Source organism: Arachis duranensis, chromosome 7 (assembly GCF_000817695.3).
Source record: "Arachis duranensis cultivar V14167 chromosome 7, aradu.V14167.gnm2.J7QH, whole genome shotgun sequence".
In the NCBI taxonomy this organism is placed as follows: domain Eukaryota; kingdom Viridiplantae; phylum Streptophyta; class Magnoliopsida; order Fabales; family Fabaceae; genus Arachis; species Arachis duranensis.
Genome location: NC_029778.3, coordinates 1,542,262 through 1,560,613, shown reverse-complemented (window position 1 = coordinate 1,560,613; position 18,352 = coordinate 1,542,262). Strand labels below are relative to the sequence as shown.

At 33.0% G+C, this 18,352-nt stretch overlaps 3 protein-coding genes across 5 annotated transcripts; 2 read left to right on the top strand and 1 right to left on the bottom strand.

Moving 5' to 3' along the window:
• Nucleotides 1–7,337: 7,337 nt before the first annotated feature.
• On the bottom strand, nucleotides 7,338–10,216 carry LOC107496105 (ABC transporter G family member 26-like). Its single transcript, XM_016117304.3, has 7 exons — nucleotides 10,073–10,216; nucleotides 9,423–9,709; nucleotides 9,161–9,316; nucleotides 8,876–9,059; nucleotides 8,432–8,710; nucleotides 8,062–8,346; nucleotides 7,338–7,978 (listed from the first exon to the last, which is right to left on the bottom strand). The coding sequence occupies exons 1-7, from the start codon at nucleotides 10,214–10,216 to the stop codon at nucleotides 7,343–7,345; spliced, it is 1,971 nt and encodes a 656-aa protein (XP_015972790.3). The 3' UTR covers nucleotides 7,338–7,342.
• Nucleotides 10,217–11,054: 838 nt separating this feature from the next.
• LOC107496231 (uncharacterized) lies at nucleotides 11,055–13,863 on the top strand. Its single transcript, XM_016117445.3, has 6 exons — nucleotides 11,055–11,202; nucleotides 11,781–12,128; nucleotides 12,378–12,568; nucleotides 12,713–12,859; nucleotides 13,033–13,257; nucleotides 13,428–13,863. The coding sequence occupies exons 2-6, from the start codon at nucleotides 11,937–11,939 to the stop codon at nucleotides 13,675–13,677; spliced, it is 1,005 nt and encodes a 334-aa protein (XP_015972931.1). The 5' UTR covers nucleotides 11,055–11,202; nucleotides 11,781–11,936; the 3' UTR covers nucleotides 13,678–13,863.
• A 1,410-nt stretch (nucleotides 13,864–15,273) lies between these two features.
• Nucleotides 15,274–18,243, top strand: LOC107496244 (nucleotide-sugar uncharacterized transporter 2). 3 transcript variants are annotated; one of them, XM_016117463.3, is made up of 7 exons: nucleotides 15,274–15,496; nucleotides 15,984–16,135; nucleotides 16,227–16,435; nucleotides 16,701–16,794; nucleotides 16,935–17,101; nucleotides 17,396–17,566; nucleotides 17,770–18,243. In XM_016117463.3, exons 1-7 carry the CDS (start codon nucleotides 15,418–15,420, stop codon nucleotides 18,035–18,037), a joined length of 1,140 nt encoding a protein of 379 aa, XP_015972949.1. In that variant the 5' UTR covers nucleotides 15,274–15,417; the 3' UTR covers nucleotides 18,038–18,243. The 3 variants fall into 3 exon arrangements, with proteins under 3 accessions (XP_015972949.1, XP_015972950.1, XP_052108095.1); XM_016117464.3 differs by having other exon boundaries at nucleotides 15,343–15,496; nucleotides 15,980–16,135; XM_052252135.1 differs by having other exon boundaries at nucleotides 15,423–15,551; nucleotides 15,980–16,135.
• Nucleotides 18,244–18,352: the final 109 nt, after the last annotated feature.

The window sequence follows — 18,352 nt, the reverse complement described above, 5'->3', positions numbered from 1 at the left end:
ATGAAAATAATACAACATGGATATTGTTTATTAGGTAAAAAATAACAGATTGACAAAGAAAATTAATTACAATGGGTATATTCATTTAAAAAAAAAATTTCTATGTAATACTATAAAAAATATCATGGTTACCCTGAATTATTAGAGGTTCAACTTCCATCGACAGCAGTAGAATGCCTAAGTTGAGACATTTTCAGACTATAATATTTATCAAACAAATAATTAATAAAACACTCGTCCATACCTTTTCATTTTGAGTACATTTATACATAAAAAAAAAGTTGAAATAGTAAAAGCGATAAAAATAATAATTTTTATAATTTTGTGTAGTTATCTATATATAGAAGACCAAAAGATCATGATTATCTAACAAAATTAATTTTATTGATTACATTCAATTTGAATAATTAAAAAATTATCTTATTTTAATTTAGTCCTTAATTCACATGATTTAAATTTAGCTTAATAAATATGATTTGATTGAATTATTAGTAAAAAGTATCTCGAGAACCTGTTTTATTCATAGATTTATTATTTTAATAATTAATTAATTAATATAATCTAATTAATTAATAAAGATAATTAGTATAATTAATTTTATTTAATAAATTAAAAAAATAAATTAAAAATACTAATAGAATATTAAAAGAAATAAATTAAAAAATATTACCCAATTAAATTGATATAAATTATAATAAATTATGTGATATTTAAATATCTAATCAAATTAATTAGTTGATATAGTTAATTTAGCATAATAAATTATATTCAATGAGTTAAAAGAAACAAATTGCTAAACACTCTCATTAACATGTCACGTCAACTCCATCATTAAGCGCAAAAACCTTATTTTTATATAATATAATAGATAATAAATAGAATATATGAGAATATGATATGTGACCTATTTTAATTATGAAATTGGTTTTATATGATAGATTTTTTCTGAATTCTTATTGCTTATTCGTTGCTAATTTTTACGTAATTACTTAATAATTTTCGCTTATGAAACTATCAACTACCTAATATTATGATTTAATTAATAAAATTGATGACATTAATATTTTTTCATAAGTCTTGTTATTATTTATAGTTAGAAAATAGCCATAAATAAATTTATTTCCTTAATAAATATTAATTTTGTCTTCAAATTCTATATTATCTTTAAAATTTTAGCATAATTGAGTCTAATTTCTACATTTTAAAATGAATTTAAACGAAAAATTAATACGTAAATTACATTGTTATTACAAAATTATTTTTTTAATATAATTAGTGGTGCTTATTTGAACCATTAAATTTAGCTTCTAATGATATTAAAGTCAACATATTTTATTATCTTGTGCCTTCAAAGAATTTACACGACTTACATAAAAATATAACAATTGAAAAAAAATATTACAATGGGTATATTCATTTTAATAAATATTCTTCTATTTAATACTATAAAAAAATACATTGGCCATTTTGAATTGCTACAGGTTAACTTCTATCTACAATAATAGAATGTCTAAATTGAGATATATTCATTAAACAAACAGTCAATAAAATACTCATTCATACTTTCTCATTTTGGGTATATTTATATATAAAAGAAATTATACATAAAGAAAAAAAAGAAGAAAAGAAGAGTTAAAAGCTTGAAATAGCAAGAGCGATAAAAGTAACGATTCTTATAATTTTGTGTGGCCATTTGTATATAGTAGACCAAACAACTATCATTATCTAACAAAATTAATTTGTATTTATTGCACTCAACTTGAATAAGTAAGAAATTATTTTATTTTAATTTAGTCATTAATTCACATAATTTAAATTTAGCTCAATATATATGATTTGATTTGATTTAATTATTAGTTGAAAATATCTCTATTGCCTATTTTATTCATAGATTTATTATTTTAATAACTAATAAATTAATCAAATTAATTAATTAGTACATATAATAAATTTAGTTTAATAAATTAAAAGAATTAAATTAAAAAATACTAACAGAATATTAAAATAAATAATTTAGGAAATATTACCAAATCAAATTGATATAAATTATATATCTAATCAAATCAATTAGTTGATATAGTTAGTTTATCGTAATAACTTGTATTTAATGAGTTAAAAGAAACAAATCAGGAAACACTCTCAGAAGCATGCCACGTCAGCTTCATCATTAAGTGTATAAATTCGATTTTTATATAATAGAATAGATTATCAATGATTAATTATAAAATTGACAATCAAAATATGCAACATGACATTTTTTAATTATATTAAAATTAAAATATAACTATATTATATATTATATTATATTATATATTATTTTAAATTCTCTCATTTACAACTCTTCCTTTTTTCTATTTCTCTCTATCATTCTCACTCTATATATAATTCTGATATATTTATATATTATTATCTAATTTAATAACCAAATATGTCACATGACATTCTCTTATTCAAATTGAGAAAAAAGTAATTCCTTCTAAAATTAATAAACTCCCTTCTTAAATTCTCTCATCTATATCTTTCTCTTTTTCTTGTTTCTCTCTACTCTTCTCACTCTATATATAATATTTATAATTTAGGGTAAAAAACACAAATAAACCATGGGAGGAAAGTTGTTACATGAATAAGCCAAATTAAAGATTGATTCACGAATGAGCCAAAGCATACTTATATGTAATTCGAACCTATTTGGTTCGAACTACATTTGCATATAAATCGAACCTATTTGGTTCGAACTACACACACATAATTCGAACCTAATTGGTTCGAATTACATACGAATAGGTGCCATCACATAATTCGAACCTAATTGGTTCGAATTCCACTAATTGTAAATCAAACCAAGATGGTTCGAATTACTAAGGAACAGACCTGAATATGTTACGTTTATGGAATCGTAATTGATGAATATGTTTCATTTAAGGAGTTTTAAACGAAATGTCTATTGAACACACATGGGAATAAATTAGTCTACGAATTAAATTAATTAAGACATGATGCGGAAATTAAATAACATCAAAACGCAAAGTACAGATGTTTTCATAGTAACACACACATACATCTAAATGTGGATACGAAGTAACACTGATAACAAAATACATAGACGAAGATAGGTAACATACAACTCGGCACAGAAATCATCTAAACAGGTGCGACCCCGTGAAGCAACGACGTGGAACCCGTGTCCTTTGACCTCTCCGGATAAGCGGCTCCTCATCCTCAATCTCGTCGTCCTCGTCCTCGTCATGTGGGGCTGGCTGTGCAGGCGTCCTAGGCTGGACATGTACCGGTCGGGATGAGGACGACCCGATAACTGAATGTGACCCAGCAGTATGTGCCGAAGCTGGGGTACCACCCAAAGTGAAATACTCAAGAGGAGGCACGGAGGGAGGCTCATTCAGATCGACATGTAACGGTGCCTGTGTCTCCGTCGTCTGACTCTGCCCACGGGCAGCCTCATCATCATGCATGATGGCACTGATCTCATCTAAGAAGGGGGATCCACCAAAATCCCCATCATACCCAACACCGACAAGGAAGTCTAAAAACGTGCTGCCCGGACTCACCCATGGCGTACTCTCCTGAAGTGTGTGGTCATCAGGGGAAACTCCAACGAAGTAATCTCCGAGCGGCCCCTCCCCAAGTCCAGCCTCACCATGGGCAGTGGGATCTCCGGTGGCGTACCCCTCTCCACCAAGGCCGCCATGATGGGGATAACAACCCCGACTGGACCCCTTCCCCCACCGTCCACGTCACAAAGATCACCATCGTCGTGGCCCGCAACGAGTGCCCTCCGTCTGTTTGCCACACGTCTGAAGTGGGCCCGCTAACTTCACCACATGTCTGTTTGTCACTCGACACATGCACCGGTACAACCATGCCAATGCTGTAGACCCCCAACTGTAGGAACCCATCTCCTCAAGCCTAGCTATGTAGGGAAGCCATTTGATGTGAATGCGGTTGCCGGACTTGTCGGCAAACAGCTGAGTGCCCAACAACATCATGATATAGGCACGAGCAAAGCGCCGCATAGTCTCCTCATCGGCTCCCTCGGGGCACTCTCCGAAAGTCTCCTGAAACCAGGTGCAGTTTACTGCGAACTTCTAAACCTGGCTCGGAGGAGGAATCACTCCAAGCAACTCCTCGAACCACATCCAAGCTGGACGTCCACCCTCGATATACATATGGAAATCTGTAAGGTAACCGCTGACATAACGCCCGTCCACTGCCAACCCCAACTGGTACGCCACGTCCTGAAGCATGATCGTGCACTCTCCGAAGGGCATATGAAAGGTGTGCGTCTCAGGACGCCACCGCTCGACGAAGGCGCTGACAAGGGGCTCATCTAACCGGAACCATCTATCGTTCGGCCTAGCCAGATGGTATAACCCGGCCATCTGCAAGTAGGGAACATAACGCTCATCGAGTGGCATGCCTTGTTGCTGCCGCATGCTCCTGATGCATCGTTGTGGCTGCGCATTAAATGAACCGCATTATTAGAACCACATACAATACTGGTAACAAAAAAAAAAAACTAACACAATAAACCACTTACATAAACCAATTACATAAACCATCAACACAACTGCATATAAAACCACTAACATAAACCACTTACATAAACCATCAACACAACCGCATATAAAACCACTTACAAAAAATCACTTACCCTAAACCACCAACTAAACCGCATGCAAAACCACTAAAATAAACCATTTGCAATACCACTACAATAAACCACTAACAATACCACCTAATATAAACCACTTACATAAACCATTAACACAACCGCATATAAAACCACTTACAAAAAACTACTTACCATAAACCACCAACTAAACCGCATGCAGAACCTCTAATATAAACCATTTGCAATACCACCACGATAAACCACTAACATAAACTGCCACTAAAACTACATGCAAAACCACTAACTCAAATAAACTGTGTGCACAAAATTTTCTATCTACTAACCTCGTCGTTGATGACCCCGGCTATATGAGCAACCCCGTCCAACCGGTACAGCCTTGCAGGATCGTCCCCCATCAGCTGAGTCTTCGGTTATACTATTTCTCGGATCGAATCTAGGTCATTTTCTCTGGGATTTGGTGGAGTATGAAAAATGAGAAGTGGTTCGAATTTGTTTGATTCGAACTCCTTATATAGCCCAATTGTACGTAATTCGAACCAATTAGGATCGAATTAGTGGTGGCACTTAATCATGAGTAATTCGAACCAATTAGGTTCGAATTATGTGATGGCACCTATTCGTGTGTAATTCGAACCAATTAGGTTCGAATTATGTGTGTGTAGTTCGAACCAAATAGGTTCGAATTACATATAAGTATGCTTTGGCTCATTCGTGAATCAATCTTCAATTTGGCTTATTCATGTAACAACTTTCCTCCCATGGTTTATTTGTATTTTTTACCCATAAATTTATAACCGCAACAATTAATTTATTAATTTTTATAAATAACTCACTAAATGTAATAAGTATCCATATTACAAATGTCATAATAATATTATTAATCATAATAAATTTTACGTTATAAGTATTCAAATTCCATACCATTTAACTACATATATAAGTCTCTTATCACTATTCCTTCACATAACATCAAATTTAGCACACAAAAATTATTTTTGAACTGCACATCTCAAACTTACTTAATAGAGCATCATTCTTTTAGAGTAGAACGATTAGAAATCGAATAACTATCAAAGATCTAATGGCCATGCAATGAGAATCTAATGATCAGGTATGACAAAAAAAAATCACAACATGCATCATACATTCATACATACTCAAATACCATATACCTAATGATAACATAAATTGAATATTGGAATAGAAAAAGATCTTCACAATTTTAGCAACTATAAACGAAATTGATGACAAATTAGAATGGAACTATGTTAAATGTAAAAAGTGTCAGAAGAAAGCATATAAACAAAAAAGAAACAACTACATTTGTGGCACATGTAATCAAACATCACAATATCCAACAATAAGGTAACTCTATATATTTTTCATAATCTCATCTATCAAATTATTAGTTGCTAGCCCAATACTTATTTTAGGTTCAGAATTCAATTAAAGGTTTCAGATCAAAGTGTTACAACAACTTTTGTACTATTTGATGGCGACGCAAAAAACTTATTGGGCACAATTGCTTCAAATCTAATGACATTTCAGTAAAATAATGACATTGAAGCACCACCCCATCAAGAGATTAAGGAGAAAGAAAATCATACAAATTCAAGACACATCTTCGGGAGAAGAACATACATACAAAGATGGAACCAAATAACACAATAGAAAGTGCATCAAACTCAACAATTCATAAAATACATGTCTTCACAAGAACCTACGACAAAAAGAAGAAAGCAGCAACTCTAACAACCAACAAAAAAAAAAGGACGAGCGCCACATAAGATAACTAAGTTCATCAACTAAAACAAATGTAAAAATCAAACCACCAAATAAAAATATTACTTTGTACAACTCCAACCTCCAAATCTTTTGTACTACAAATTATTTAAAATAAAACTTTTTAAATTTAACTTCAATTTACACATATTTAATTTATTTCTATAAAATATAACAATTTTTAATATTTATTATATACTATCATTAATTTACTGTCTGCGCGTCGCGCGGGTCTCATTCTAATTCAAATTAACGATAGATAATGAATGCAAAGTTCTTCCTGACATCTTGTTATTAATCCTAGAAGAAGAAAAGGCAAAATCTATCTTTTATCAAGGCATGAAGCATCATCATTAATTCATTACAATGCACATGGATTTGATCCCAAACCACCTCCACATCCCCCTTCTATCCCTCCATTATGTTACTTAAAAAAAAAAAAAAGTAAAAACTCAGGTATAGTTCTATTCATATGAAATTGTTAGTTAAAAATCGTTAGATAACAATTTAGTTAAACATATCAAATCATCTCGACTAACAACTTCACATGAAGATAACTCCATATGAATTTTCACCTTAAAAAAAAACAACTTATGAACCTTTTGTGTATTTTTCCCCCTTTGTGTTTTCATGCTTGATAAATAGGTGGTTGCAAGTGTCTTGAGAGCAAAGATTGACTTAAATTGAGAAATAATAATATGAAACAAAAAAAGAGAAGTTTGTAGATAGCAAATCACCCCCCTTTAATTTGATTAATGTAAATTGAAGTACCTATATGCTATATTACAAGCTGTAAAATACAATACATGAATTCAGTATTTTCATTTTGCTTTCAAACTTACCTCAAATGTTACATGTTACAAACAACCACAACCACCACATTAATTCTCAAATCACTCATCAAAGATACTAATAATTGCATACATCAATGTTTCTGCGGAGGCAGAAGTAAGCAAGAAAACGGAAGCATAATGCCATGGCTATGAGAACCCAAACTTCTTGTAAGCCACCTTTCAAATTAACAGTGTCAAATGAAGGTGAACTCTGAAGGGTCCTACACCCTCCTATGCTCTCACATTCATAGAGTTGGTCTCCTGAATACTGCACTTTTAGAAGAAGTCTGAATCCATAGTACATGAATGAAAGGTACTTCATCCACTGCATGAACTTTGGTATGTGCTGAATCCATGCATTCAATACAATCATTTTTTCACATTTTCGCTTAAACTTTTGGGAGAACTGATTTATGATGCGAATTACTTGACTTGTTATGGCTATTAACAGCACTGCAAACAATGTTAAGAAGAAGCATGCAACCGTCCTCTTGAATCCGGCCATGAAGTACAAGATAATCATGAAGAAAGTAGGATAGAAAACATGTGCTACCATGTCACTCAGAGTGCTGCATGCATAGTATACACTTAATCTATACATGTCTGCTTTCCTTTCTTTCACTATGTAGGCTTTTTCAAATGGAAAAACATATACTGCTCCAAAGATACATGAAGATGTCCAAAATATGCAGATATAGAACATTAAACCAATCTGCATCAAATATGTTGATTCAGGTTAAGGCCCTGTTAGTTTTTTCTAATCAAAATGAAAATAGGAATCATGAAAGGAACTACCTGATCTCTTAGTTGAGCCTCTGTGTTGGTTGAGGATTTCCACCAAAGTAGCCCCAAAATAATTGCAATTCCAAGGGCTTGAATTAGTCTTAATTTATCAAAATAGTCCTTGCATCTTGCTGTGAATGTTCTCTTATAAAGAATAATGAATTGGTCCAACCAACTCAATGTCCACTCCTTTTTAACCTGAATTGCTAGCTGAAGATGTTTTGGTGTGTTTACCACTCCATGGTTCTCTAGCTTTTCTTTTGGGTCCAGAATTTCTTTGTACTTGAGTTTTAGATACTAAGAAAACAAATCAACATTTCTTTAAGTTAGAAATGAGATAAGACATGGACATAGTTAACTAACTAACATAATTGAAACTTACCTTAATAACAGCTTTTGAAGGCTCGGAAGATTCTTGATCTCCCAAAATTTCTTGAGGAACACTTATGTCATTCACTTGACCAGTTGCCAAGTCAAGCAAGAACTCTGCAGGATTCATCGGTATCTCCGGGGCGAATCTCAATGAAGAAAAGTATTCCATTGAGTCTCTAGCCTTTCCATAATAAACAGGATAGCCTTCTGATATCAGAAGAAGTTTGTCAAACATATGAAAGATTCTGCTTGATGGTTGGTGAATTGTAGTTATTATGGTCCTCCCACCCTATAAAGTTAATCAAAAGATAGTTTTCAGCATCTATTTCAAATGACACTTAAAATGTACTCATTTAAGAATATATGTCACTTTGAACTATACATTCATAACTCATGCATCTTGATATAAATTGTATGTAGATACAGTAAATTACTAATTTCTAGTTACCAATACCTTGGCAAGTCCTTGAAGAGTGAGGAGAAGTTTGTTAGCTGAGGTTGAATCAAGACCTGAAGTTGGTTCATCAAGTAACAGCAATGAAGGATCAACAAGAATTTCATAGCCTATGCTAGTTCTCTTCCTTTCTCCTCCTGATATGCCTTTTAGAAATCCTCCACCAATTTTCGTGTGGCGACATCTATGGTTAAACGAAAGATTATTCAGAGAAACAACTTTTTCCCCTACCTTTGGTTCTGCAAAAGCTATAAGGAAATAAATTTGCACCATTGTCTAACACACCTTTCAAGTCCTAACTCCTTGATAGTGTTTTCCACTTTTGCATATTTTTGTTGCTTGCTCATGTTGGTTGGTAGCCTTAAGAATGCAGAGAAGATCAATGTTTCTTCTATTGTAAGTTGTGGGAAAAGCACATCCTCTTGTGTAACAAATCCAATCCTACAATGCAAAACAAAGAGAAGAAACAGAAAACTACAACATCAGCACAAGTTTATGGATTGAAAAGATCAAAAGTTCATGTTATAGATAGATATTAATTACTAACCTTCTCTTTATAGCAGGATTAAATCTAACATCATTATAAGTAATGTTTCCCTTTACATTCTCAAGTAATCTTCCTCCAATTACTTTCAACAAAGTTGTTTTTCCACTGCCAGAAGGACCCATCAAAGCAAGAATTTCACCAGGACCAATGCTCCCTGTGATACCCTTAAGGATTTTCTTGTATTTTTCTTGTTCCACTTGTTGTGTGGCCACCTTTGTCACCATTTTCTTTAAAGGGTTGTTGGAATCTGTTTGGCTATTTTTCACTTTGAACTCTACATCCTCAAACTGCAAATCAATGAGAAAATGAATTGTCCATTCTCAAGACCAAGTTAACTATAATTAAAAAAAAAAACACCCTAAATTTGAAAGAGTTCCAAAGGAAAAATATTACATAAATTTACTAATTAGGTGACATATTGCGTACCAACTCATAATTCATCTACGTACTGAAATGTATAAGTATATTTTTCACATAAAATATTTTAAATATAGCGTACCACGTACCCATTCCCATCAAAGAGCGTATTGCGTTCCATGTAACTATGCATTATACTAACTCACACGGTTCACGATAAGATTATCTAGTAAAATTTTTAGTGTACAAATAACATAATTCTTTCATAGAAACAAGATTATTTTCTCCCCTACCTTCAGATATATGGGGAGTGGTGGATCTTGGTTAATGCTTGAATCCACAATTTTAAGGACGACTTCTGAGTAGCTATTGGGAAGATATGCTTGAGACATGAACTCTATGCTGTGGCCAAAGCCATTGCTTCCAGCTATTTGCATGGAACCAACAGAAGGTGGTGACATTGACATTGACATTGACATGTCCTCAATCTCATGATCCTCCCTACCATTTTCCATGATCATGAATAATGGGATGAGCTACTGCTACTACTATTACAACCCTTGAATCTAAGTCTAGTAATAAAAGTTCAGATATCATGAAGCATCTGCATTAGACCAAGAGCTTAACTATATATGGAATCTAGAATCTTAGTTTGGTGGGCCACAAAATTCTCGTGGCATTTTATTGGTCCTTCAATTGCATGAAATGCAGTTCTTACATATCCCTTTCAATTTAACCATTATGACTATTTTGTAACAATAACATGACAAAACCATGAATGTAACTGCATTCTATTCATTGTTTATGATGTGATTCATTTACAAAAGAGAATATGATTAGAATTTAACATATCACAATTTTTTTTCTTCTTTTCTAAAAATCAATAGAATATTTATAAAGAAATGTCTGACATTTAGGGTATAAAATTCGCCTATAACTTAACCTATTTTGACATTAAAGTAAGTGAAGCTAATTTTAATTATGCATATGTGCCTTAAAATAAGTTTTGAAAAAGATTCTAAACAATTGTTAATTTAAATAATTTTTACATAAATTTCTTTTAAAATAAGTGATTAATAACTATACATATATTAATGGATCAAAATTAATCTCTCAAATATTCATTTAGCACAGCTTTACACCATACATCAAATTGTTTTTTTTATTTGTCAAATAGAAAAAAAAATAAAGTCCTAAAAAACAAGATGAAAACAAAAATAACTTTGGGATATACGACACCGTTTTCCACATGAACTAGAAAGTGTTGAACTGTAGAACCCCTAATTCAAAGCTTGAACCTTTTCATCCAAAACAGCAAGAACAACACACCCTCGCACAGAGGGGGCGTGGAAGAATCGCAAGTGCTACTCTGTAGAGATTTCAGCTGCTAAGCGGTTGCATTGGAGATTTCAGCTTCCACAAGGTACTTGAGGAATTTGATGCTTTTTTTTTTTTTTCTTCTGGGTTGGTGTTCAAAAGCTGAGAAAGTATGGGAAAATAAGCAAAGATGAGATTTTGAATTTCTCTATTGTAATTGGTATCTCTGATGAATCTTGCTTTATTCATCCCTGTTCAGTAATATTATTAGTTGTGATCTCTGCAATTATATGAGAGTGATAAAGATTATTCAACAACAATGAACTCTTCATTTTGAGATTTTTTATACTTTTTTTTTCCTAGAAAAAGAAATTCATTTGAGATTCTAAACATTTTTTAGTGTGGAGGAGTTTTGCAATGATTGTTGGTAGGATTGGACTGAGATTTTAAAGCATGAGCTTGGAATGTTTTTGGATTGTTGATCCATAATCATCCGTATTTATGATTTGAAATCATCTAGTCATTCTATCAAATGTAACTTTAGTGCATTAAATTACTACTAAAACTTCATCTTGTGGACATGATCTGAACCCTTTGTGCTAACCTTTCATCTTCTTAGATTTTTTTTATTGCTATGTTATGGATTTATGGCTAAGAATGGAATGCATCTGTTGTCTGTGGCAGTTTCTGTATCCATCTGACGGGGAGAATATTTTGGAGTTATTGAAATTTGGAAGTGCTGCTGACCTTAGAAAGATTAGTGCTTGAAGAAATCTAAAAGGATAATTTGAGAAGATCCGTTATGGACTCGAGTACTCAACAATGGATTAGGTAGAGGAAATGGATGTAACACCTGCTTCCGGTGAATCCTCCTCAAGCATGGTGGATGGTTGTAGCAGGGATGAAGAAAATTGTATATTAAATGAAGTGGATTCGGTTGAAGTACCTGACAATGGAAGAGTTTCATTTGGAAATGAAGAAAGTGGTCCTCATGTTAAAGATGGTGGAGATATGAATGTCTTGAAACAAAAGGTAACTTTCACAAAAGAAATTGTTACATGCTTTTCTTAACTTAATTCCAACTGAATATGACCCAGTTTGGGGATTCCCCCCTCTCCCCTGTTTCCTATTTTTCTATCTTTTGTTGGGTAGTTGATGTTTAGATGAAGGAACTGTATGATCCAGCTGTTTTATTTCTTGATCTGATCATGTCAATAGATGTGAAATATGGAGATATAGAATGGCATGTGAAACTAAATAACTAATAAACTTATAAATCAGGAAAAAGCACTCATAGATGACGTGGCTTCAAGAATTTCTGAACTAGAGCTTCTTGAACGAGAATTGGAAGTGATGACATCAGTATCAGAAATGGCATTTGATAAGCAACACTCCGTTGACTTCTATGCCAACCAGTTGAATGAACAACTACAAGCCAAAAGACATAATCTTTTGAAGTTGGAGTCAGAGTGGTGAGTAAACATATTCATATGAAATACTAGATCATTTTAGCTTCAGTTAGTACTGTGTATTCAGGGTTTACTTTGATTCCAGTTCAGCATAGTCACAGCATAGGACAAATTGTTCACTTCACCGAATTTCAATACATTTTGCAGGGATCCAGTAAGAAAAAGTTTGGAAGAGAAGAAGAGAAGTCTCGAGGACTCTTTATATTCAAGTAATCCAGATTTACAAGAAATGCTCGAAAAGTTGCGAGAATGTCAACAGGAAGAACAGCTCATTCTATCCGAAATTAGAAAGAGGTATGTATTCAAGAATTCTTCATTTTACTTTGTACAACTGAACTGAATAAAAGATTCTTCAGAGAACAGTAAAATAGATTGGCTTTGGAATGTTAAAAAGTTTCTTCTAATTCAATCCTTGTTGATTACCTTTCAATGAATACTTTTTAAACATGAATATTGTGTTTCTCTAGGGAGGAAGAGCAATCAAAGCTCTCTGCTGATCTTGCGAAGCAGCCAAAATCATCATCGAGGAAATCATACACTGAAAAAATAAAAGAGATAACAAAAAATAGTCGCAAACAGGATGCTGACATTGAGCGTATCTTGAAAGAAACTAGAGAGGTTCAATTAGACAGTAACTCTATCCAAGAACGCTTGCATCGGACGTATGCTGTTGCTGATGAAATTGTCTTTAGGTATGAACATTTGATCATCGCATGTGTATCGAAACATCCACACAGGTGTGCTAGGGCATATTACATGCAGAGTGCACACAAGAAAATGAAATGAAGACAAAGGGCCTAATTTTGTTACTTTTTATTAAAGGTAGGTAATAAGAAATTTCTTTCTCTTTTTTTCTCTGCAGGGAAGCGAAGAAGGATGCTACAGGGAGGCAGATTTATAGGCTCCTCACTAGCATCCACCAAGGTTTTGAACAAATATCTCAGAAAATCATGGCAACTGATAGAATCAGAAGAGAAGTTGCTGAGTATGAAATGAAATTAGCAGCTATGACCCCAAGAAGCTTAGATGCAAACAAACTACATGCTGATGCTGATATCGATGTCGTTGTTAAGGAAAATGATTATTTTGAGCATCCATTCCAGGAGAAGTGAATTTTGTTTCCATTAGTTGTTGTGAAACCACCTTTTGTAACTGGAAAATTACATTGTAATTGGATTTGATGTGTTCAAAGTTAAATAGGACCACACTAACATTTTTTTTTGAATGATTTAGTATTGATGTAATCATGTTCCTTGGTTTTGTTCATTGTAATTTCTACAGGGCTTAAATTTTCTGAATTCATTATAGTATGGATATGGATAAGGAAGGAATCAATTCTGCAGCTATGCAAACAATGGATATTGACCATTTGACCTTATGGACAACTTTAAAAGAAAAATAACTTAAAAAATAAAAAAATTCCAGAGGTATTAGGCTAAAAAGAGACAGTGAGGACAATACTGATTGCATTCACCAATATAGCAAATAATTGAATGGACTAAAATTTAATATAATAATATATACTATGAGAGGAAAGCTACCAGCCATACCTAACATGAATGAGTGGACTTATGGGCTGAAACTATGAATTTGGATATTTTAAATTTTTAATTGTAAAATGTGCAGTATCTGTCCCCACTATCCAAACAGAAAAAAAAGGATATGGAATTATTATATTAGACATCATTTTAGGCTTTAGAGGTTGATAAAGTGTGAGAAAGTTCAGAAAAAACTTGTCATGGTGGATAGTACTGTGCAAATTCCATTTCTTGGAATAGCAGCATGACAGCATCTAATCATCCATTCCCATAAATAGATGTTTAGTCTAAAGTAGCATACCAATCAAAGAAAATTTAATTAAGGGAATAAAACAAAAATAATAAAGCATTATGGTATATGATTGATCATCCAACTTGAAAGCCACCATTTAGAACTTTATTCTTGACAAATTTTCTTTTAGTATTATATTGGACATTTCATTTGCCCCATATATTAGAATTAGTGTTTGATTTTTAACTATTTACTAGTTTATATAATCAATGCAAAAAAGATTAAACTATAGAATTAAATCAAGAAATTATACTTGTATTTTAGTTATAGAAAGAAAAAAACTTAGCATGCATAATATTTAGTGAATAACGGTTAACACCAACAACTAGTTGGTGTGATACCTGAAATATTGGCAATGCAGTTAGAGTAAGATAAAAGTTTTGTATCATATTTTAGTTATGATATCTGATATATGATATGATACATAATACATATAATATATTGATTGATATCTTATATCACAAACGAAAGATTTGCTATCAAGTCAATCTCACCTAATATAAGAGCACTTCATATGGTTGTTGCTACATGTGTTCTTGACTGTTTCCTAATCATAATAACAATATTTTTCATGATGTTACCTTAACTTCCCCGTAAATCAACAGTTACACCAATCTCTAACTATACTTGAAACAGGACACGTGTCATTATATTGTTGGAAGTCAGATCAAATACAATATTCTCTCATGTAACACAAAGCAATTTTTTCTCTTAGCTTCTTCCACTTTTTCCCTTTATTCTCTTTATTATTTTTTTTTTCTTTTTCTTTTTTCTTCTTTCATGCTATTGAGAAAACACCTCCTTGAAGAATGAAAAAAATCTGTTTTTGAAGATACCCTTTTGCATTGATTGTGTTTTAAGCATCTTGGTCTATTCATTCATATTAATGTGACCCTTTAATTTATTTTTTTCCCCTCTGTCTTTCTATTTTAATAACTTCTTTATATGTAATTGGTAACACAAGTGTAACACAAAGGGTCCTCAATATTTGATCAAATATGTGATGAATAGTCCAGATTGGTATGGGGTGGTTTGATTTGCTGTGGAGAGAAGAGGGAAGAAAACTCATCAAAAGAAAAGATAGTGATGCAGGAGAAGCAGGTCTCTTCTTAGTTCTTAGATATCACTGCACTTAAGTTTCATTGCATGCAAACAAGTACTTTTACCTCTCCATTCTTGTATTCTTGATTTTCTGAAATTCTCTCCTGAATTTTGCTATGTATAGATTTCAAATCATTTTAACATTGTTCTTTCCTTGATCATTCTGTGTGAGATTTCATTTTTCTTGTTCAAAAATCCATCTAAATAGACAGTCTTAAGTTATAATTTTGTAATATACATTTTAATTTCCATTGTGATATCAATTCCCATTTTTGGATTGAACTGATAATGTCCATTTTCTGAAATTTCTTTTGATGTTCTAATTTTCAAATTCCTAAATTGGATACCATCTTCAATAATCTTTCAGAGACATGCATAAATATGACATAAATCAATTGATGGCAACATCATTGTTCTTAAGAACATTATATGTATTAGAATTGATGTCCTCTTCACTCTTAAGACTAATGTCAGTTCTGATAGTCAGGTAGAGCACTGGAAGAGCTCAGAGCTTCTCTCTACAATGAGCTCCGAACCTCCGAAGGAGCGAAGCGCCAACAGCAAAGATACTGTGGACCGGTGGTTGCATTGTCCTTCAACTTCATGGTTGCTGTTGGGATCATCATGGCAAACAAATTGGTCGGCAGGATTTGCTTCGTTTTCTTTTTTTGCAAGTAATTCATGATGTGATGATGAACTATTATTCATTGAAGGAAATTTTTATTAACAGGTGATGGGGAAAGTTGGATTCAAGTTCCCAATATTCCTCACATTTGTTCACTACCTCACAGCATGGGTTCTCCTAGCAATTTTCAAGGCACTATCAGTGCTTCCTGTGTCACCTCCATCCAAAACAACTCCATTCTCTTCTCTATTTGCATTAGGTGTTGTAATGGCCTTTGCCTCTGGCCTTGCCAACACTAGCCTCAAGTATAACAGGTCCAACACCTCTTTGTGCTATAACACTTTTCATAGTAAAATAGGAGTTTTTTTGGTGACATAGTAAAATAGGAGTTTAATTTCTATATAATGTGCATATAAAAGAGTTTTTACACTTACATCTAATCAAATATCCTCACTATCTGAAAAGGAAATCATTTTTTCCCCATGTGTGGACACCTGATAGTTGTCAGTGCATATAAATTAAACTCGTGAATGATTTGTAACTTTTTTCTGTTTACTGAATAGTCATCTCATCATGCAGTATTGGTTTCTACCAAATGGCTAAAATTGCTGTCACCCCAACAATTGTTCTTGCTGAGTTTGTACTTTTTGGGAAGACAATTTCTTTTAAAAAGGTAAGGAATAATGCTGCTGCTTTTTCTTTTGTTTCTCTTTAGCAAAGCCCTTCAAATATGCTAAAAAGGGGTCTAGTACACCAACCCCTTCTCTTTATTTTTTCTTTATTTGCACTTATCTTGTAATTGTAATGATTCAGGTCTTGGCTTTGGCTGTGGTATCAGTAGGTGTAGCAGTTGCAACTGTAACAGATTTAGAGTTCAATTTATTTGGTGCTCTGGTTGCAATTGCATGGATAATACCAAGTGCCATAAATAAGATTTTATGGTCTAGTCTACAACAGCAAGGAAATTGGACTGCCCTGGCGTAAGCACTTGTCGTCACTAACCAATTTTTCCATGGCATAACGATGTTATTGTTAGCGCATATAACTGGAATTAGAAATTAGTTAGAATCAGTTACATATAGCTAAGAGTTAGTTACACCCATCAATCAATACAATAACAATTGACTACTGACAGTTTCAATTTTGTAAAAGCTCATATGTAACTAAATGTTAATATCTAACTAGCTCTAGTTAATTTCCAGTTCTAATTATTTCCTCTAACACTTATCATTTGCCAAAATACTTGGACTTAAAAAAACCTTTTTTTATGGTAGGTTGATGTGGAAGACAACCCCAGTGACAGTTTTCTTCCTAGGGGCATTGATGCCATGGATAGATCCTCCAGGAGTCCTATCCTTTCAGTGGGATGTAAACAACTCAACTGCAATCTTGATATCTGCTCTTCTTGGTTTTCTCTTGCAGTGGTCAGGTGCATTGGCATTAGGGTGAGACTACCTTTTCTTCTCTTACAATAATAACAGCATACCACTTTTTTGTTTAGATTAGATCGACTATATAGATCAGACGATATCATATGTGCTATGCAAGAACCTTGAGCGTCACGCAAACCACAGAACATGTCATGAGTAATTCTATGATGGAAAAATGAAAAGTAAATTAAATAGGGTAATTCCACACTTTGATGCAGGGCCACTTCAGCTACCACACATGTTGTGTTAGGACAGTTCAAAACATGTGTGATTCTGCTTGGAGGGTATCTGATATTCAACTCAGATCCTGGGATTGTGAGCATTGGAGGTGCTGTTGTTGCTCTCACTGGAATGTCAGTCTACACAACACTCAACTTGCAAGAATCTAAGGATAACACCAAGCAGCTTCCAAAGCAGGTTGTAACAAAATCTGTTGGTGAAGGCAGCACAGACTTGAATGTAAATAGTACAAGCATTGTTGTCTAAGACAGATAGATAATCAATCGTTTGGGAGAAACATTTAGACCAGATTCTGTCTCATTTTTGTTGTATTGACGGCCTTAGTTGCAGAGATTTAATCATTAAAACATGAAACATGTGTTAGGTTTATGTCTACCAAGAGTAGTTTTCTTTATTTTTTATTTCTTGAAGAGTGTGTTACATCACACTTGTATCATATGGTAACTTGATTTTCTATAATTAATGTTTGAAACTTGACAGATGTTGAAGATTGGTATGCAAGATAGTTCTCAACAAAATACAATTTGATCAATATTAGTACATAAATTCATGGTTGTGAAT

What these genes read in the sequence shown, in the direction of transcription:
- LOC107496105 (XM_016117304.3), bottom strand. Translation starts at nt 10,216, where the DNA reads ATGCAAATAGCTGGAAGCAATGGCTTTGGCCACAGCATAGAGTTCATG. An exon ending in AATCCTGCTATAAAGAGAAG is followed by an intron (nt 9,317 to 9,422) that starts GTTAGTAATTAA and finishes TTTGCATTGTAG; the next exon opens with GATTGGATTTGTTACACAAG. An exon ending in CTCTTCAAGGACTTGCCAAG is followed by an intron (nt 8,711 to 8,875) that starts GTATTGGTAACT and finishes TTAACTTTATAG; the next exon opens with GGTGGGAGGACCATAATAAC.
- LOC107496231 (XM_016117445.3), top strand. Translation starts at nt 11,937, where the DNA reads ATGGATGTAACACCTGCTTCCGGTGAATCCTCCTCAAGCATGGTGGAT. An exon ending in TTGAAGTTGGAGTCAGAGTG is followed by an intron (nt 12,569 to 12,712) that starts GTGAGTAAACAT and finishes TACATTTTGCAG; the next exon opens with GGATCCAGTAAGAAAAAGTT. An exon ending in GCTGATGAAATTGTCTTTAG is followed by an intron (nt 13,258 to 13,427) that starts GTATGAACATTT and finishes TTTTCTCTGCAG; the next exon opens with GGAAGCGAAGAAGGATGCTA.
- LOC107496244 (XM_016117463.3), top strand. Translation starts at nt 15,418, where the DNA reads ATGGGGTGGTTTGATTTGCTGTGGAGAGAAGAGGGAAGAAAACTCATC. An exon ending in AGACAATTTCTTTTAAAAAG is followed by an intron (nt 16,795 to 16,934) that starts GTAAGGAATAAT and finishes GTAATGATTCAG; the next exon opens with GTCTTGGCTTTGGCTGTGGT. An exon ending in TCAGGTGCATTGGCATTAGG is followed by an intron (nt 17,567 to 17,769) that starts GTGAGACTACCT and finishes ACTTTGATGCAG; the next exon opens with GGCCACTTCAGCTACCACAC.